At 51.0% G+C, this 20,480-nt stretch overlaps 3 protein-coding genes across 3 annotated transcripts; 2 read left to right on the top strand and 1 right to left on the bottom strand.

Annotated features, from left to right (window-relative positions):
• The first annotated feature begins 534 nt into the window (after positions 1-534).
• Positions 535-5,037, top strand: LOC100901696 (cationic amino acid transporter 2-like). Its single transcript, XM_003744940.1, has 9 exons — positions 535-736; positions 2,043-2,258; positions 2,452-2,741; positions 2,836-3,148; positions 3,265-3,564; positions 3,713-3,912; positions 4,072-4,342; positions 4,500-4,631; positions 4,766-5,037. The coding sequence occupies exons 1-9, from the start codon at positions 535-537 to the stop codon at positions 5,035-5,037; spliced, it is 2,196 nt and encodes a 731-aa protein (XP_003744988.1).
• Positions 5,038-11,384: 6,347 nt separating this feature from the next.
• On the top strand, positions 11,385-12,249 carry LOC100901840 (neurocalcin-delta A-like). Its single transcript, XM_003744941.2, has one exon. It carries the CDS (start codon positions 11,385-11,387, stop codon positions 11,988-11,990), a length of 606 nt encoding a protein of 201 aa, XP_003744989.1. The 3' UTR covers positions 11,991-12,249.
• Positions 12,250-12,381: 132 nt separating this feature from the next.
• Positions 12,382-19,029, bottom strand: Pgm2a (phosphoglucomutase 2). Its single transcript, XM_003744849.2, has 10 exons — positions 18,964-19,029; positions 17,650-17,906; positions 15,077-15,245; positions 14,758-14,951; positions 14,166-14,355; positions 13,934-14,081; positions 13,654-13,784; positions 13,181-13,507; positions 12,814-13,040; positions 12,382-12,670 (listed from the first exon to the last, which is right to left on the bottom strand). Exons 1-10 carry the CDS (start codon positions 19,021-19,023, stop codon positions 12,568-12,570), a joined length of 1,806 nt encoding a protein of 601 aa, XP_003744897.1. The 5' UTR covers positions 19,024-19,029; the 3' UTR covers positions 12,382-12,567.
• Between the last annotated feature and the right edge of the window lie 1,451 nt (positions 19,030-20,480).

The raw sequence follows: 20,480 nt of genomic DNA on the forward strand, positions 1-20,480 counted from the left end.
GAATTTCGGCCCAAAAAAGAGCCTCGTGGCTCCCTCTGGCGGCTGCTGGATGCAGTGCGGCCTTGGAGAGGCCGACTGGCCTTCGTCTCCTCTTCCTTCGAAGGGCACTCGCAGACTCGAAGGGCCCTGCTTCTTGCTCCCCCGACCACACAACAAAGATGGCTGCTGGCCTGCAGGATGGATGTTGAATGTGGTGTGGTGTAGTGATCGAGCAGCAGCAGCAGCATTCCTTCCTACAATTTTTCCATCGAAACTGCCAACGAAACTCGTCGACGCCAACTGGCACCCGTTCGGCTCGACGGCGAAGGAACTCGTCGAACTGTTCGAGTAAACAGCTGAAAATCAACGATAACAACACAGATTCGCGACAGAGAAAACCTGCGTGCAAAGCTCGGCGGAACAGAGAAACTAAATGCTGTCTACCACGAACAAATGGGCGAATGCCGGTGATGATGAACTGTACTGCCAACTGAAGAGATCATGGTAATGCTCATCGGTCGTCGCGGACCATTATTCGCTGCTGCCTGTTCCATGATGGCACGTCGGAAGAATTCGCAAGCTGCCCTGCTCGAAGTCGGTGTCGGTGAGCGGAGCAAACTGAATCTGTTCTCAACGGCGCTCAGCCCAGGCTACGCTTTCGGTGTGCTCATCATCGTGGTTTGTGCGTTCAATTACGTTCCTCAAGGAGCGCTCGTTCCCTCCTTGCTGGTGGCCGCTGTCGCATCGCTGCTCTCAGGTACGTGAGGCTCGGAACGACATCGCACGTATCCGAGACTCCAGCGGTGAAACTCGAGTCAACGTCTATCTCTCCCAATTCACAGCAAAGAGTGCGGCTTTCCGAGAGTTTCTGGAACGCTTGGAGCTCCAGGGATTCTCCCGTTCATGAGGGTCTCCGCCTTCGAGGGGGCCGGTGTTCGAGGTTCCGAAGCCGAGAAGATGAGAAGCTCATCCGACCGCGGGCTATCTTTGGAAGCTGGAGCGCGTTTGAGATTTGCGAAAACGCCGCTTCCCATTGAACGATGTAACTCCAAATATAGACATGTCTCAGGCGGTCGCTCTGTGGTCTTCCGTTGACGATTTCCGACAGTGCCGAGCCCGGATAATTTCTACCGCCTCTCAAGACAATCCCCTGATCGAAATGAGAGCAAGAAAGTCTCCAGCTGCAATCAGGTCACATTGGTCGATACAGACTGACGGAAAACGTTCGATACGACGCCATGAGGACAAGCGGGCAAAACTCCGTTGTCGACGGCTCGTACACGGATCCAATGTCCTCCCAGAAAAACTGGAAGTAGTTTCTTTACATTGCGAAGATGAGAATTTCGACCGGACGGATTCTCTCGATCGCGACTCCTCTCATGTGTGTCCTTACGCACCGGGGCGTTCTCGCCAACGAATTATTACTCCGTCGCTTGGGGACTCTAATAAGCCGCAGAGACCAGCGATCGCCACGTACTCCGGAGGACGGGAACCTCCGATCTAGCGTTGGCCGATGGCCAGAACGAAGATGTATGAATACAAATAATGATTCCCTCTTGTTCGCAGAGGTATACTAGAGTGGGGTAGCGAGTGGCAAACGGACGAACAGACGAACAAATAAACAACAAAACAAAGGGAAAAACAAACGAAGTCCGGACAACGTCTCGCAGCCGAAGAGTCGCATCGCGGAACAATCTCCGACGGACCCACTTAGTATCGGCTGCTTTGCTTACGTTATTTTGAGTCCGTCGGAACTGGGTGCGGGCGTCCCGAAGAGAAACGTCGCAAACGCCCAGCCGCGTTCCCCCAAACTAGCGAGATTTAATCAAGAAAGATTCAATCCCTCGCGCGGACAAAGAGAAGCCTTGACAGTTAATCATGATTGGTTTCCTCAGCCCACGCATACTCCCCCATGAACGACGGGGGAGGTGGCGGCGCTCCGGTCACTTACGCCTGGCGAACTCCGGTCTCCCCTAAGAAAAAACTCGTTACCCCGCAGCTTTTCCGGGCCTCGGAATCATCATCAACGTATTCCGAAATTCATAATCCCCTCTCAATTACAGGCTTCTGTTACTCGGAGCTCGTGAGCCACGTCGCAAATGGTACGCGTGAGACTTCGGTCTACGAACTACTGTACAAATGGCTGAATGAAGGCTTCGCGTATTCCGCCGCCTGGATATCCGTGCTTTATTACACCTGCGCCACGGCCCTCTGCGCGCGGATACTGGCCGTATGTTGCGACATGCTGAGTGACGGCGCTCTCAACAAGCTCACATCAGGTATCGAACATACCAATGTAGATAGGCTGTGTATCGCAGAAGCTACGCCCTGTTCCAAGGCCGACCTGGCTCGGTCGGCCGACGGAAGCATGCGGAGAAGATGCTGCTGCCGACTTATCTTGATATTGGAATGTCAATTCCCGTAGTCGTTGGCGATGATACGGGACTAACGTTAGCGTAGACCAATTCGCAGGGCTGACCGGGATCAACCTGGATCTCGGTGTTGCTCTCGTGGTTATTCCGTGCGGCGTCCTGCTCATGTCTTGGAATCCACTGAGTCGACTGATCGTGGATCCCAGCAACGGACGGGTTCGTACTTGGGTCAACTTCCTGCTAATATCCACGGCCTTACTCGTTGAGGGCGTTTTCGTGGCAGGCGTCGCATTCCTGAGACATTCGACAATAAAGCCGGCGCCACCCCCCGGTGGAGTGCTTGGCAACACGATCGCCGCAGTCGTTTTCAGACACAGCGAATCGACCGGGGTAAGGGAAAGCTCCGAACACACATCGGATCATTTGCTGAGTCGCCGTTGCCAACCTCGTGAAAACTGCTCATTGGTCCCGATTTATTTCGCAGCTTCTCACCGGGGCCGTTCTATGTGTGTCGATTTTCCTGGCCCCCCAGTTCTCCCTGCAAGGTTCCCCTCTCGCCGCCTCCACCCCGAATGACGGCTGCCCTCCTGAGAAAAACAAAATCAAACCGCACAAAGACCTTCCGTGCATCGTTGTACTCTCGGCGTTCGGCAATTTTCTGTTCTGCCTTGCCCTGATTGCCGCTCTTTGCAGCCTGTCCAAAACGGACGCTGCGCTCCTCTCAGATCCGCTGGCAGCACAAACGAGCTCGCAGTCGAGCTCGTCGATCGCGATCTGTATCAACTGGGTGGTGACGGGTGAGTTCCATAACATTCCAGCTCTAGTCGGAGACATTACGCGAGATGGAGTATCGAAGCACAAGGCCTAGGAAGTGAAATGGTACAAACCGACTCCCTTTCTGTCTTTATTCCAGTCTCTTCGACCGTGAGCCTCGCCCTCTTGATCATCTCGAATCTGGCAGAGCTCAACAAGATAATGCGGACTCTCGGTCATGACGGGCTCTTCCCGCGCTTCTGCAAACGTCACCATCTGTTCGTGGCGGTGGTGATTTCAATATGGTCCGGCTTAGTGCTGCGAGCGGGACAACTTGTCATGATGATGTCGTCAGGACCCGTCTTGATGAATGTCCTGATTTGTTTCTGCACCATCGTATTTCGGTACCGCAAGGTCGAGGCTCGCAAGCCAGCGGTGTTCTCGTATAATCTCATTGTTGGTAAGCCAGCGGTCGTCTCCGCGCCCGCTCCCTCCCTCGCTTCGGGAATCCCCAATCGGTCCTCGTTCATCTCCGTTTGATCGGGCCAGCCGACGAGCGATGGAATGGTCAGGAGACTGACGTTTCGAAACGCGAAACTCAATTACAGGTGGCAGTGCCGACAACGAACAGACCCCAATTTTGGCCAAGAGAGACTCGGTCTACGAGAGCCAAAGCGAATTGTCTGCCAGTAACACAAACAACGATTCAGCTGAAGAGGACAGGGTCGAGGATTGTCCCTTCAAGGAAGAAGAAGACATCGATGACATTGTTAAGGAGTACAAAATTCAACTCAGCCTCTCCTCACAGGTGAGCCTGAACGGAGGTTCCCCCCGAAGCTCTCTGCGTTCACCGTCCCCCGCACCGCATATCCGATGCGTTCGTTGAGAGCTCGACGCTCGAACACCATTGGAGAATATCCCTGGAATACCCTTGAGAGGAAATATTCATTGGATGCTTCTCTTTCAGGAGAGTTTGCCTATCCTGCCGCCACATAGGCGAGTGAAACTCTCACGGAAAACCCGACGTGTCAAGTACTTCATCGTGGGACTTTTAGCTTGCTTCGTCTGTGTCTCCGTTATGCTTCAAGGCCTCTCATGCAGTTTACGCTTGAGCCCTACGATTCTCGCTACGTTGGCCGTCTGTGCCGCTGCGGCTGCCCTTTGTGCCGTTGTTCTGATGATAGCTCTGGCGCAACAAAAACAAGTCATACCAAAGAAAAATAGACCCAACAAATCAGGCAAGTTTCCCGGCAGCGATTTCCTACGCTTTTATGCCTTGGCTAGACCGTGTCGTCATCCGGCAATCTTAGCGTCGGGAAGTTCGAATGCATCTACGGAAGTTGGCGTTCGTGTCGCGTGACTGCATACAATCAATGGCCTTATTTTCTTCCCCAGGAAAACCTGCTTTGATGTTCCGGGTCCCTATGAGCCCATGGCTCCCAGCGCTCGGAGCGTTCTTGAACGTATTGCTGTTTGTAGATGTATTTACAACCAATCTCTGCTCGATGTTCTGCTGGTTTATAGCAGGTTCGTGGCTTTCGTCCGGTTAAGGCCCCTCGATCTGTCGTACTCTTTGTAGTGATCGTTCCATCTCTGCCCTGGTGTCGGAGGAGCTCCTGTTCGATGCGACTCGACTGATCCGTACATTTTCACGTTTCCAGGAGGTTTTCTTTACGTTTTACATGGAGCCCATCATTCAGCGGCCACCAATGCTTTCCCGTGCGTATTGCAGACGAATAGCAGACAGATGATTTCTCACAGTGAAGACGGCACTGACGTCAGGGTGACCCTCGAACCGTTACCCTCGGACCCATGGGGGGATTCGGATGATCAAGCCGAGGAGAAGGACTCGCAGGCTTTCAAACAGCAGCGGAAACGCGGAAAGAAGAAGGATCCCTTCAACCCCATCGAAAACATTGTTATGAAGCTCTAACGAGTTATAGCCCACCCGATTCCCCTCACATCTTCTCCCGATGGTCAGAATCGTTGTGATCACAAGTGACGAGATGGGTCCTCGATCGATGGATGCATGCATGCATGCCCGGAAAAATGAAGGGAGGTACATGGAGGCATAGATGTCTCCAGCAGGGGTCTCTATCTATCTGTCCGTCTGTCCTTCCGTCAGAATGGAGGACAACGTCGATAATGAAGTGTCTTAAGTAGGAGGAGCATGATCAACAGAGTCTGGTCGACATTGAGATAGAAAAAAACTACAAACTGCCAGTGCCACACAACCAGAAGGGTCTTAGGCTCCGACGCGGTATATGTGTCTCGGCCGCAACGCTTCTTGAAGCTTCAGTAAACGAGGGAATGATCGATTCAAACGAAATCAAAGCAATCCGAAACATGCGAACAATGTGCATTGGGAACTTCATCTACGGAGCGTGAATAACCTATCCTTGAGGACGGTAGTCGAGATTCCCTCCCTCTCGAACTCCCGAGCGTCATTCCGCCTGTAGCTCGTCGAGTCCGGCGCTCAGGGTCGAGGAGTCGATACAGTCTTTGGGTTCAACTCTCAATCTGCAGCATCAGTCTCCGCGTTCCTTTCTCGCTGAGGAACAGTGCCTGATTCGGGATGGCTGTAAAATGTTCGCGCGAGCGAACTCTCTGTGAGGGTCGAGGTCGCATGACTCCATTCGTTTCGAATGACGCTCTGGTGCACGTGTGTCTGAGTTACGGTGGGGAGCTAGTTCTTTCGGATGTATTGCATATGTGCGAGGAAGTGCGGCACGTTGTTGGAAACGCACATTGGCTAGGAAATCCGTTCACTACTAAAATGTCACTTTCAGTCTCTATGTGAAATGATTCCCTCACGGAAAGCTTCTGACTACGTCGATGTTTTAGGTTCCTCTTTGTTGTTTTCCACCCCGATACCAGACATCCCGAAATCTACGGAGCGTGCCAACGGGTGAACCCTCCAATACGAGACGGACGGGAGGGAATACGAATATGTACGACCTCGAGAAGAAGCCCCAAGAGGGGAGGGGGCGGGGGAATCTCTGCGGAAGCGAATAGAAACAGCCACTGACATGCAACAACGATCTAATAGAATAATGCCTTTCCTCCGTGCGGGGGCCGGGGTCGCTCTCACCAAGAGCAATCGTCGCGACGCGACGCCTACTGCCGATGGTGTGACCACACCGTTGATCCTCGTGACACTTCCACATAATCGAGGGTCACTGGAAGAGATGAGCGTTGGACGAACACCATAGAGAAGAACGATCGCAGAAGCTAGGGACTTCCTTAGGTTTATCTACGAAACGGGATAATAATTCTAAACATTCATGTCGATTGATGATCGTTCTGAGGAGAGCATTTCACGAATTATGCAAACGGGGTTTTTTGGTCGCTGAAGACTTCATCCCTCAAAACTTTTTGAGAAACTTTCGATTCTTACCTTCGAAGCCAACTTTTCAGTGGCCAAATGCGACAAACCGATAACGTAACGACGCGAAATATAGCACTGCGGTTGCCTTGTGATGTCGACTACTTCGGGTTGATGCGCTAAAGCTTCACAGAGTCGTTCAGTGGCTATGTTATCGATCGAAATGATTCTTTGAATGATTAGCCAAATCTGGAGGAGTGTCTAGTCGCGAAAGTGGGGAAGACTGTCGGTAACTGAGTTGACATCTCGAAGCTCATGATCAGAATGATTCTGTGTGAATGAGCAAGGCGCGAGCTCTCTTCGGCGAATTCCGACAATACGAATAATTGTGTTCAAGCATCATGCAGAGCTATACTATATTGCCTTGCCCCGCGTCGCATGGCATTTTCTGAAGGGATCTCCAAGCTCAACTGCAGCTTCAAGATTGGTTGGGAGAGACACTGATAGTAGTAGAGTCCGATCTACCGGAGACTAAGCATGAGCATGAGAGAGTAATTTTCCTAATGATTGACAGCATGCCCATTGTTCACGTCTCATTCCGATTTCAAACTCGATATTTTTTCTCACTTGCGAATTCCATCGATCGTACGTACTGAGGACCTTTCAGCAAGAAGGGCTTTTAATTAACTGTTGCTGTTGTTCAATCACTCTCTCTCTCTCTCTCGTTAATCTCGAAGAACCAGAGTTTCCACTGGGCCCACCAGCGGTATCATTATGATTTGCACTTCTGGGTGATTTCGTGATCCCTTGAGTTTATTGGATAGGTAATCCTCGACGAAACACGCGTATACGCCGGTCGAGGTTTTTTTTTGTCGTCTCTCGTCGAGGAGGTTGGAATTGCATTATTTTACGAGAGTGGTGTCGGAGGATTTTGAGGACGATTCTCTCTACGGTTTTGCACGAAACGAAAGAAAGCATGAAAAAAATGGTTCCCTTGGAGGAACCCGTCGCAAGGTAGTTCAAGCGAGGCCTTCATATGACATCTGAATGAACAAGTTTATGAAAAAGTAGCATGACTAATGTCTCCTTTGCCAAAGTAAACGAATTATTTCTTTAAACACAACTATAGATCATAAGACTTTCTCGCCCACCGTTATCGGAGGCATCTGTGTAGGTGTCGTACGAGGCAGACCGAGGGTACTCATACGAAGGAGGTCATTCGATTTCCAGGAGGTCAATGAAAGTGTTCGATCGACACGCGGGCAGGACTCTCCGAGTTCTCGCCTCGCTGTTTTCCCGAGAGTCGCCTCGGTTGGATTGCCGCAGCAAGCTTGAGCAAGAAAAGGGGAAAATCTTTTGAGCGGGGAGGATGAGGTAGAGTGAGCTGCGAAGAGGAGTCCACGGTTTGTTGTGTACACAGATTCACCGAACAATAGCGTGTTGAGCATTGTATTGCGGAAGATCCGATGTTTTCTGTTGGATACTTTACACCTTCTCTAGCTCTAAAATCTATCTACAAACAATTTCAAGTTGCGCGGAATTTCCTCCGGACTCGGAGGAGTGTGTTTGAGTCTTACTCTAAAAGCTTGTTTTTATACTGATACTCGTCGACGGTAAGAAGAAGTACAGATGATGATTAGGAGGAATAATAATGCTGATAACGATAATAGTAAATGTATAAGTCTTTGAACTACTATTCGTTTACCCATACAGAGCGAGGCTGAATAGTGAATATCCTCACGAGTCGGGCTGCTCGTCGAATAACCCATGGCCACACGTCGATTTCGAAGCGCCCATTTAGAAGCTCAAGTCCGATTGACACAAACAACTTACTTAGTTAGTTCGGAGCCTCCAATACGCAGTATGTGAGCGGACCACTCTGTACGCGGTCGTTACCCTGGTGGCGGGGAGAAGTGAGACGGTCAACGGATGATCTTGGCGGCAAATGATTGGAATGCTGCGTCAAAGTGAATGAGCTATCATCCGATTCGGAGTCACAATGCAGAGTCTCTCCTCCACTGACCCTATGCACTACCGCAGACGATAATTATCGTCTCACGGTGCGGGACCTTCAGGTTGTCGGAGCCGAAGGTAATATAAAGTCAGCAGAGCGACATCTATCGATCAGAAATCCCGAACGAAAGCCGCCGCCGGTGCAGCGCGTATCGCAAGACTTCTCGTCAGGGCGGGTATCGTCTTCGACACAGCTGTCTCGAGGGTGTCCCACATTGAGGATCCTGCGTTCGCAGTTTCAAGTCCCAGAATACGTGCCGGTCGACCTTAGAAGTCGAGTCTTGAAGATCAGCGGTAAAATCTCAAGACAAGTTCAGGACGGACACCAGATCGCTCCATGAAGCTCTTGTCCTCTTCGTCACCGCCTACTCCCGGCGAGCGTCCGTATATGCCTAACCGACCGTACAATTAATAGGTATGGCAATGAACGGTAGCTTTCACCGCGCACGGATCTCAAGCTGACGTCGATTGCTCAATCTTCTCTCCTTGCGATATCGGACTGCCGGCCGACAAGCATTCTACCTAAATCCCAAACGAGCTCACACCGAATTCCGACTTTCCGACTGGGAGAGAGAGAGAACACACGAAATATGAATGAGAGAACCTATGCACGTTTGGACGCCGGTGAGCGATCGCTAACGTCAAGGAAAAAGTACCAAGACAATCTAGCGTCACATCGTATGGGATATTTTGTATTGAGCTCGTATCGTCGACACGCCCGCCTTTCTTCCTTCTCCTGCAATCCCTTCGTTGAAAAGACTTCGAATCCCACGGGAATTGCGAGCTACACGGTACTCCAGAAATTCCTATCATCGTCTCTACCGCGAGCTACATTCGCTGACGGATAGGGAACGGGCCCGCAGAGATATTCGCGAGAGGTCGGGGCCACCGCCACATAAGTGACCGAGTGATTCGAATACCAAACTCTCCTCCCTACGGGTTTGTCTTCGCGGCATAAAAAATCGAAGACTGAGGAGAAGCGTCTGACCCGCAGGGCAAGCGCTCCACCGAGTGAGTGATCGTCGAGGTTTGTTCGATTCGCGCGTTTGTTCCAGTCTACTTTGTGTCTCCGGCACTTTATATCCCAGGTTATGACGCAATATCCGAGGACTGCAACACTACGATGGGAGACTCGATTGATCGACCTTGTACCCTAAGGACAAAGAGAGGATCTGAATTTCCAATAACACTGCTGATGAGGGTTATAGTTATGAATTTATGGAGAATATAATTATTACTGCTGTCAATTGAGAATGATTAGGCGCAAACTCGCCCCAGCGAGGCCGAAGATCGACATTACAATCTGTCGAAACCGAGAGACCTATCTATAATTATTATCAGTCATCATAATTCGAAACACATGAATCCGATTGGGAGTCGCAGCATGACGGCCGGTCAGAGGAAGGATAAGTAAAGAGAAACTGCACTAACTTTTAACCAGTTCAAAGTTGCTCTGATGAGAACCGACTGGGAGTGATCGAATCTGCAAAAGTTCTAGAAAAAAACTTGTGCTGTTCAACTTTGCCAAGGCGGGCTACAACGTCGCAGCTGGTAGCCGTTTCACCTCCGTCGGGGAGTCTCGCGCTCGAATCCGATGAAAATCCAGGATGTCGAAAGCTTGGAGTGCGTTCGAGCGACGCGAATTCATTGTCTGAGAAGTGCCACTAGAATCTGAAACCTACCGATCAACGACAAGCATGATTGATGTCAACCTCTTAGATGGCTCGATGGCAAGGAAAGTGAGATCCATGGAACGTTTTAGGATTTGAATGTTCATATTGTGAAATGCCGCTAGGCGGGACGGATCCTCGTCGGGGGTATCAAACCCGCCTACAAGGTGACGTGTTTTCCACGGCTCTAAGGTGGCGAAATTAGGGTCTAGGCCGACCACACAATCAGAAGGACTGTACAACAGGCGTGCAAGAGCTTGTCGACACGTGCCTGTGTGTGCGCTTCCGCTCAGCTCGAACCGATGTCAATCCACCTACCATTGCCTGGCCACAAGAAATGCAGCTACGTGTTAGACTCAAAGGATTAGGGTCGGAGTTCGATTTCATAGTCCTTGCTCGGAGGTCGTACGATTGTTTCGCGCCTGATCGATTAGACTGAGTATCTGATCGATCGGACGGAGCGTGAGATGGACTGGATGGAGCACCGGATCGATTATCATGATTGATCGATCAGGAGCTTCATAGAATCTGACGGATATTTTGACTCAAGGGATGATAAATTGGGAGCTGGGGGCACCCGAATCGGAATCAGACAGAGAGACTCGCAAAATCCTTCCTTAGTCAACTTCTGCCATCACCACCAACATATCCACTTCCCTGCGCTTACTACCCGACCGACGTGGTGTTTCCCTTTCCAGACGGAATGGTTGAAATCGTTGAGTATGATGGAGACGACGATGACAACGTCGACAGTGATGTCGGCGATGATGATAACAATAACAATGATAATAACAATAATTACAATAAATACTACAATGTATAATAGTGCCTATCCGCTCGTTATCTCTCCGTTCTGATTTGCGCTACGTGGGCCTCAGAGCAATAGTTCCATTTGATGGCTGCTCCAACTCACGTCAAGTGCGCAGCTTCGGCTCGTCATCGTTATAATACCGAATTAGGTGAACAAGACGCTCATCGAAGTACTCAGAGAGGCAATCATTAATCCTGAGAGGCGAGTCACTGCTATGCCGTCTGCTGTCCCACAGAGAAGTCGGCGGAATCGGTCACAGCCGATCGAGTTCCGCACTTTCTCCTGTTCGAAGCTCGTTCCTCGACGCTGTCTTCGCTTCGGATTTCGTTGTTGGTGCTCCGTGAGTGATCTACGTAGTCACCGAAATAGCATAGAGCCGACGAGAGAGTGTCGTCTGTATCTCGAGCCTTAGCGGCCCCGGAGTTTTCAGCTGTCAAAAGCGAGACCGCGAAGTTTCAGCAATGGGACAAGAGATGAGTGTTGGTGAGGAAGGCGATGCGAGCATGTCGCCGGCGGAACTCAAGGATTTCCAAGGACTTACGTGTTTCAGTGAAGATGACATCTTGCACTGGTACCGGAGCTTCTGTCTGAAGTTCCCCGATGGGAAAATGGGGGGCGACGATGTGGAAAAGCTGTACACTGCCCTCTTCCCCTACGGAACCCCGGCTCGCTTTCGAGAGCACGTTTTCCGAATGATCGACGCGGACCACGATGGCGAGATTGATTTCCGGGAGTTCCTCACATGTCTGGCGGTCGTCATGAATGGCAACTCGGAGCAGAAACTCCGCCGCGCATTTTGCCTCTACGACGTCGACGGCGACGGCTTCATCACGGAAGACGAACTCTCCGTAATTTTTCAGCAGATGCAGCTGACTGGGCGGATGGTTCTCGCGAACCCACAGCACGCTCAGTGTGCAAAGAACATCGTCGGTAAATTCGATAAGGACGGTGACGGTAAACTAGATTTCGAAGAATTCTCCAAATTAGCAAAAACCCTGCCCCCTATCGTGGACACGATTTATCGCGATGTCGATCAAGAACGAGACAACATCGACAAGACGACTTAGGAGACATCCTCAGGAATGCCCGAACGTCGACAGAATTTTTCTGATGTACACTTGCCGATAAGCAGCTGCCGAGCAAGAATTGTCGACATGCCATATATATAAGTCAGACTGCTTTGATTCAATCAGTCATCATTCGCGAATCGCCATGGCTCGCACTGGCGCACGGCGATTCGATTCGTCGGATTCCAAATATGGGACCCCGTTCATTCAAGCAACCGCGAGCCTCAGACCACAGGATCCGCTCGAGACTCCATGTCGAAGACAAATAAAGGGAATAATTATCAATCACGGATTATTGTCCATCCCATCTCATCCTACTCTTCACCAAACGTAAACGCGAAAGTGTATTTTCTATGCATGTTCTAAACCTCAGGAATCAAAGGGAATGCAAAGTTTCGAGATGCGGCATTTATTCTGTCGACGAGCCACTAAACCCGTGGAAGTCAATCAATCACATGGTACATCATCTGGATATCTCCAACTTCCGATTCCATCGTCAGCGAGCTCCTTCCTGCTGACAATTTTCGGATCTAGAAGAGCGATTACAGCGTGCGGTTCGATGTGGTCCACTTGGTCCTTAGGTGGATCGAGCCTGAAAGCCGTAAATCGACGGCCGGTACAATTCTTCCACCATGGAATCAATCAACTCGCGCAGCTCCTTTGTTGCTGATTCCCATTCACTGAAAAATTCCAGATAGTTAGGAGGATCGCTCTCCGGGAAGAGGGATAGAAATAAACTGCAGCGTCGAGTCACACGGGGAGGCGTCTTTCTCTTAAGGGCTAGGGAGGAGGGCTCGAGCTGGGAGAAGCAGGGAATACTCACGATCTGGGGACACCTGGTTTCGTGATCAGCTCCGAGTACCATTTCACCTTGGGTTCTGTCCCCGAAGTTCGGATTGTTATCGTGGCCCCGTTCTCCATGTAGAACGTGATCATCTGGCTGGATGAACTCACTGGAAGGATGGGCTTGTTGCCGGGCTGCGTACTATCGAAACCGACAGTCAAATCTCGGACGCCGCTAACAGCAAAACGTCCAATCTTCTTCGGGTACTGCGGGAAAATGAGCATCGTATGGAAAAGTAAGTCCCCAGGCTCAGGAACACGCTCTGACAATGGCCGACTCGAGCGCCACCTGTACTCTGCATCCTATTCGCCCCGATTGCTCCCGTCTTCCATGAACTGATACTTACAGTATTCGGACCGTCAATGTTCCGTATTCTGTCGAACATCTTGCCAGTCGCGACGGGATCGTGGCTGATGTAATAGGAATTGTACGTGGTGTGGAATCCATACTCGTCGAAGATGCGGTTGAGCTGCTCATTCAGCGTGACATTTTGCTCATCAAGGTAAGCGACCATGTTGGCCACCTGCAGCGCTGCCGAAACACCATCCTTGTCCCAGACTGCTGTGCCACACATGTAACCGATAGCTTCCTCGAATGCGAAAAGAACTTTTTTGCCCTGTTTCTCCAACTCTATTCCCCTGTTTGCCATCCACTTGAAGCCGGTCAAGGTTTCCTGGAAGTACGATTATTTTTCCCATTCAATCGAGGATTCGGAACTTAGCGGAAACTTGGCTGATGCACGAAGACGAGAGGCGAGATCTTCGCCACGCCAGAAGTACTAGAATGCCGGATCCGGCCACCACCGAAGAGCTTGGTCACCTCAAAATTGAAGCCTTCTTTCTTGGCCATTGATCGGAGAATTTTCGAAGACACTGTGCTGGCTATCATCACGAAATCCGATGGATCCGACTTTGGGTTGCTGAGTCTATGCCTCGTCCAGAGCCACCAACCTGGAAGACGAAGTGATAAGTAGATGGCGATGGTTTTCCGGAGCGCTTGAGGAACTATGAAGGACCCCAAACAGGTCGTCTTTGGATTGGGATGATTTCATGCTGCATTATTATTCAGCGAGAGCTCGATCGCGGGAGTCTGAACGCACCTATCAGAGCTCCCAGGTTATCACCACTGAAAGTTCTGAACTCGTGGGACTGATCTATCAGCTCGGCCACCGCGAGACGGTCGGCGTCGGGATCATTTGCGAGGATGATTCTGCAATTATTCTTATTTGCCGTTCTGATGGCCAGCTCCTGGAAGATGAGCACAAATTAAGCGAAATTCTCCAAGACTCCTCGAATCGTCATTCAGGTCGTGGATCAGCGGTAATTACTCGCCAGTGCACTTGCGCCTTCTTCTGGGTTGGGGAACTTGACGGTCGGAAACTCAGGATCCGGCTCCATCTGTTCCAGCACGGGGTACGATCGGGCGATGCCACAGCGTTTGAAAGCTTCCGCTACATATCGATGGCCGACGCCGTGCATTGCAGTGAAACAGAAAGCGGTGCGGCAGCGCTTGATCAAGTCGCTTCAGAGGAATGAAAATCGGATTAGCGAGTCGTATCATAATTTTTCGAGACATTTCGATCAGAACTCTTGCCGGTACCGGCCAGAGTTTGCCCCTCCGCGACCCGTGGACCGTTACAGCGTGCCGCTGTCTCAGTGTGTCTCAATCATCACAACCCGCTGAAGGAGTGATCCCGCTGCTCTCTGAACTCCGGGCACTGTGTAATTCACGGAGCGAGAACTCTCCTCGGACCCCCGAACCGCCAAGGCTCGACCGCGACAGGCTGGAAGTTGCAGCGGCTCCCGATTCTGTCTACATCGTCAATCTATGTCTGATGATAGTGACGTAGATAGGTGTTCTCCTCCGCGAGCAATATCGAATCCCCGAGACCATGCCTAAGTCCTCCTCCCCCCGGTGAATTACCGGTCGAAGATGTTGTTCTCGATGATTTGCATGTAGTTGCTGTTGATCTCTTCTGTCGGATCGTTCAGAAGAGCATTGTTTCGCAGATCGTCGACGTCCCAAGCTTGACTCCACGGCTCCAAATTTTTCTCGATACTCGTTTGGATGCCTTTATCATGAGGCGAAATGATCTGGGCCCCATTGCTCCAGAACACCTAGAATATTGCTCATCTTACCCACTCGTACACCCATCTGATAGAATGATCACAAATGAAAATTCAATCGTTCCGCACCCCCCTTCTGCAATGAGCAGAGATCTCCAGATCCATGAGGCTCTCACCTTGTAACCATTGTCCTCTTTGGGATTGTGCGAGGCCGTGACCATGACTCCGCAAGCGGCCCCGAAATGCAGGATCGAGAAAGGCACGTAAGGCGTGGGCGTGACCCGGTTGAACAAGAAGACTTTCACGCCCAACTGTAGGAAAGCTCGAGCAGTCAAACGCGCAAATCTGCGAAAGAGAATGAATACGTTCTACGAATGACCCCTGTCATCGAATCGGAGCGATGGGACAACGGCCGAGGATTTGGGAAGTTGCTACTGCTATCCTACAAGTGGGACAATCGAACATTTCTAATTAACAACTCCGAGTCTCTGGCGACACGGATAACGGGCCTTTCGGCCTGGCGATGTGTTTCCGGCCATGGACGGACAATGCGCGGACGTGCCAGCCGGCAGCACTGGGTTAGCAGCAATTCGTTGAAACATTTCGGAAGCAAAACCATGCGTGAAACTGGTTCCTCCCTCCAGCCGTCACAACATGCACAATGGTATATAAACGGGGTGGATAGAAGCGCCTGGCATCACTTCGATTGGTTCACCAACAGATAAAACTCTGGATACGCGATGTTGGCTTCGCAACAAATTTCCTTGCCTCCGTGGTGCTTCGCTGTGGTTCTAATAGTTCTCTCGCATCAAAATGTTGTGGCTCTGGCATCTACGACGACTCCCCGTTCAGTTCTGGTGACAGAAACCGGGGCACCAGCTGAGCTCACGAGCACGCTCTCCGCTCAAGTGACAGTTTTAGACAGACTACCTCCCTCAGGTGTTGCTCGAGTTGAGAAACCCCCTCGATCGGGAAGGAAACTCGTCTCCGAAATATCAGTGACAGCCAAACCGATCAGTGTAGGACGCTCCGCTACGATCGATGATCGTCTGGAAGAGCAGAGCTTGGCCGCTCTGTTCCCGCAGATCTACAGCCGCCTATCTACCGGCTCGCAGCGGAGCTCGGCAGTCCAAGACAACAACAGTCCAGAGAGGCTTTGGAATCTGCTAGGTCAGAGTCTACTAGAGAGGAGAAAGGAACACCCGAGGCCATCCGCCCCCAGCGCGACCTCGACAACAACGACGACAACGACAACAACTTCCACGACGCGGCGGCCGTCGACCGTGAAGCCAACCCGGGCGGTGAAAAAAGTCGAGAAACCCAAAGAAATTCCCAGCAGTCTTCTGCCTCAGCTCCTAGAAGAGCTGAGGGACAACGCAGAGATAAAAGACGTCGCCATCCGACAGTTGCATCGACGCGTCCTCTTTGACATGATCCGCATGGCTTTGGGATCGAACAGCTCTCTGCCAATCGGTCCGCTGCACAGGACAGTGGTGATGAGCGAGCCCGACCGGGCGACAGCGAGTCCTACACCGACCAGCAGCTCTAGGACCAGCACATCGACCACTTCAACGACCACAACGACCACAGAGCCTCCGTCTCCAGCGTCTTCGGAAGAGTTTTTCGAGGAAATTCACAGAGAAGGATTCGTGGATGTGGAGCACGTCGGCCCCGACAGAGTTTGTCTGTTCTACAAAGGTAAGCTCATTAGCCTGATGCCCGCTCCATTCTTCACTGCAAAGGGCTGCTTTCGGTTTCCTTGTGATTGGAACCGATCCTATCGGATGGCTCGGAAATCACACCCATTATAACGATCGTATGAGAATAATCTGTTCCTTTCTTAATTCGTCAGGACTCGCGGCTCATCAGGCGAAGGCGGAGGCATCAGCTCAGTACGATCAGTTCGAATCAAAATCCCCAAAACTCTCTGAAACTGATCCCACCCTGGTGCAATTCTCCCAACAAGTTCAGGACAGCTGGGACGAGTTCGTCGAGAAGGTTCGCCTTGTGGCGAAAAACAGCTGGGAGTACATGGCCAAGCAAATGGCTCGAAGCATTCATAACATGGTGTAATCGGCGCTCGGTATGAGGGGGGAATTCGCCATCCTTGTTCCTAGCGGAAGTGTGCATGCTCCATTGAAACTCAATCAAATCCCGGAGAAGTATAATTCAAGCGTCGTGTGGGGAGTGATCGCCGGAATCACTCAAGGCGAGGCTCGACCTATAGTTTAAGAAAACGGATGCATCTATCGAAACGTAGCATATATTATTATTGATCAATAGATCCAGACCGAGGTTTGAGGCACGCTTTAATAAATATTGGCTCCCATCCCAATAAAGCTCCGATCCCGATATTGATCTAACAGCGCGAACCAAGAGCGGCGAGTCCCCACCGGTGGGTCACGCCAATTTTTTCGGAGTCACGTCGTACTCCGGAACTCTATGGACTGCTGAGAATATCGGAGAGCTCAATATCATTTCGGCATTCTGACAAGACGGCTCCGGAAACTCAACGAAATTTTGTGAGGCGGAAATTCTCAGCCTCGAGGTATTCGGGATCCTCAGGTCTAGATTCTCATCTTACGAGTCCTAGACCATCTGCGCAGGATGGAAAGTTCCCGGGCTCACGAAGGAGAGTGCAAAGGAGAACTCGAAGTACTCTCCGAGGAACCGTTCTACGTACAGAGTTTCGGTCTCGGTTTTAGGCTGATTCATTGATATTCTGAGTCTTGCGAAAGAACTCACTCACCGAGGCGAGTTGTGGCGTCCATCGAAACTGATTACCACCCCCATCTTTCTTGCGTCCGCGATGTTCTCCACGAGATACTTCGCGAGACCTTGCGAAGTTTGAATGATGACAAGATCATTCATACACGCAAATCCCTCGGCCATGACGCCTCGGAGTCCGGCGGTTCCGAATGTCATCCTCTTCAGCATGAGTTTTCTGAGGCGGTCGAACTCGCCATCCGCAAGTAGCTTCCGGATGGCTGCGCTCGTCTCCGGGTTCTGGAATTGATCAGAGGAATTCCCGGTGAGCCTGAGGCTATTTCCCGATTTCCCTCTCTATTCATTCCACGGTCGAATTGATTTTGCGTCGGATTCCTTGTTCGCATCGCTGAGGCGGATGACTGCATTCTCTACGAGCTGTGCTGCGTAATAGGTGGATCCCTTCAATCATTCCCGAGTGCTTCCGAGACGCTAAGAGCTAAATTCCTGAATCACGGACTGAATTACGCCTCTCGATGGAACTCGATGATTCTCGTATTCGGAGAATGGTCGAAGGTCAGAGATGAGAGATGGTGGAGCGAAGTGACGTTTCTCCCAATCTTATCAATGCGATCGAGAGCGACGGATAAGAGAGTCATAATCGTTAGACAAGGAGCAGTAGCTGGGTCTCTTGTAAAATAATTCCACCTGGGGATAAGTCGGTGTCACGCATCTCAATCGTCAGAGCATCATCGAGGATTCCCTCGGGCGGTGGGACTTGTCATGAATATCAATGAAGGTTCATGTCTGGTACAATGCTCGAGGGAGTTAGTGACCATCCAGTATCACCGTCTAAATAAAATCTCGTCATCGTGAGCTTGACGATCCCCACCGCTCTAAAGGAATCTCTGGTCATGACGGACCGGCTGAAACTCATGGAACGATGTCCTAGATGGTCTGAAACTCATTAGCTTGAACGATGAGCCGAGCTCATCCAGAGTGTATGACATCGAGAGTGTGTACATATGAGAAGCCGGGCGAATTCCGGAAGGCTATAAGAGTCGCTTCTATTTTCAACAAGCATTTTTCGACCCCATGTGTCATGGATCGAGACCGGATGAGCGAGGAGAGACTGCCTGTTCGACACTCCGAGAGATGAGGAAAATTCTATGAGCTCCGAGATTAAATTTATCATTGTATGCGGCCTCTGTCAAACGTGTATGTTTCGCTGGCTCCCATGGGATCAAGTGTCAGGTAAACAACGATGATAGAGAGCGAATCTTCCGCGAGTTTGCTGCGCCAGCTTCGGGTACCGAGAGAATTGAGTATCAGTCCAGCGTAGGCGGGGGTTTCTCACCTGATCCCATCGCAGCCACTTGTCGATCAAGTCACGAAGCTCTTGGTTTTGGGAGGACATCGCTCTCGCGAGTTCAGGCGACGATCCGACGAGAACGTTGCAGATCTTCGCGCAGCACAATCGAGCTTTGGTCTCACCACAACAACCAGAGAGTGAGCGCCCTCTGCCGGCTCCCGACGTAACGCACTGGAATGAGACTGCTGGAGTTAACGCTCTGTCTATCTTATCCGGCTCGTCAACGACTCGTCTTGGAATTTCCCGCCTCCTATCGCATGTTGGGAGAGACTGAGAGACCGGGTGAGGAATATCGAATCGATGAGCCAACTACCTCCCAGACGTCGACCCATGGAATTCCACCATCCCGCCATGGATCGTGGTAAAGGGACGGTCTTGCTTCATTCGCGCCCCACGGCGACGAAACTTCATTGAATTGCTGAAATGCCGCGATTTTTCTGTATATCATCATCAGGAAAGGTCCTCCGCGCCTCCATCTAATCCGAATGCTCAGAACGTGCAAGCCAGAGTTCGAGTGCGAATGCACTTAAAGCATGTGATCGAGAAACAGCGCCGGCTCGAATGAGGGGGAACATCGCTGCGCCCGGGATCCGAAAGCAATCGTTTCCAGCGAGGACTAGGTACCCTATGTCAGCCGAGTGATCGAGCAGCCCAATGAGGAATTGCTCCTGTGAGACCAGAGCCCGTCAGAGTTTGCGGCATCGCGAAATCTCTATTCGTCTCCGTGTTGCGGTATGACTGCGGTTCCGATACAGAAATTACGTACATCAGCTGTGTATCTTGCATCATACTCGGGGTCGGTGGAGGTCCTGTCATGGAGTCATGACACGTGATAGAACGAGATTTACGTGGCTTGTTTAGAGAGGTACCTTGAGCTGCGGAAAACCCGCGAATGAATCAGAATTATTCTTTTTCAACCGCCAAGGGGCGAAAAACCTCGGAGTGTTAGCTGCCAAGCGAGAGCTGACGAAGCAACCATCTCGGAGATCCTCCCCAAAGCCGATGGTATCTGGCACGGAGCCGAGCGCATGGTTCCTTCGAAACATTGACACATCAGTGAGACGGTCGCAAATACGGTACTTGTGAAAATATCCATGCATTTGGTCGATATAATATAACCTCATAGAAACGAAAACGCTGGTGCCAGCAGAGAGGAATAATTTCGATGGATTTTCTTCATGACGGAGTTCCTCAACTATCCGGTCTAGCGGGAACCGGCAAACATATCAGGAGGATCGACGAGTTTGCTATTACAGGTTCATGTGTTTATCTTTTCATCATCAAATACCGCGAGGAATCAGTTCTTTGGATCTCATCGGGAATTGCTCTCAAATCGCTCTGGTTTAGGCGGGTTTGAGGGAACTCCCCGGCTCAGGACTCATCAAAGCTGACCGTACGAGAATCCCGACGGCGCACAACGGGAACTAGGATTCGGTCAACAACGATTTCTAGTGTTGACATGTGGCAGGGGTCGATATCTATCGAACCTTCAGCGAACCCCT

The sequence above is a fragment of the Galendromus occidentalis genome, unplaced genomic scaffold, assembly GCF_000255335.2.
Source record: "Galendromus occidentalis unplaced genomic scaffold, Mocc_1.1 scf7180000077475, whole genome shotgun sequence".
Lineage (NCBI taxonomy): Eukaryota > Metazoa > Arthropoda > Arachnida > Mesostigmata > Phytoseiidae > Galendromus > Galendromus occidentalis.

Bases quoted from the DNA above. Each gene is read 5' to 3' on its own strand.
- LOC100901696 (XM_003744940.1), top strand. From the start codon at position 535: ATGGCACGTCGGAAGAATTCGCAAGCTGCCCTGCTCGAAGTCGGTGTC. The intron at 737-2,042 runs GTACGTGAGGCT...TCTCAATTACAG, and splicing joins TGTCGCATCGCTGCTCTCAG to GCTTCTGTTACTCGGAGCTC. The intron at 4,632-4,765 runs GTTCGTGGCTTT...TCACGTTTCCAG, and splicing joins GTTCTGCTGGTTTATAGCAG to GAGGTTTTCTTTACGTTTTA.
- LOC100901840 (XM_003744941.2), top strand. From the start codon at position 11,385: ATGGGACAAGAGATGAGTGTTGGTGAGGAAGGCGATGCGAGCATGTCG.
- Pgm2a (XM_003744849.2), bottom strand. From the start codon at position 19,023: ATGTCCTCCCAAAACCAAGAGCTTCGTGACTTGATCGACAAGTGGCTG. The intron at 14,082-14,165 runs GCGAGTAATTAC...CTCATCTTCCAG, and splicing joins AAGAAGGCGCAAGTGCACTG to GAGCTGGCCATCAGAACGGC. The intron at 13,041-13,180 runs GTAAGTATCAGT...ATTTTCCCGCAG, and splicing joins ACATTGACGGTCCGAATACT to TACCCGAAGAAGATTGGACG.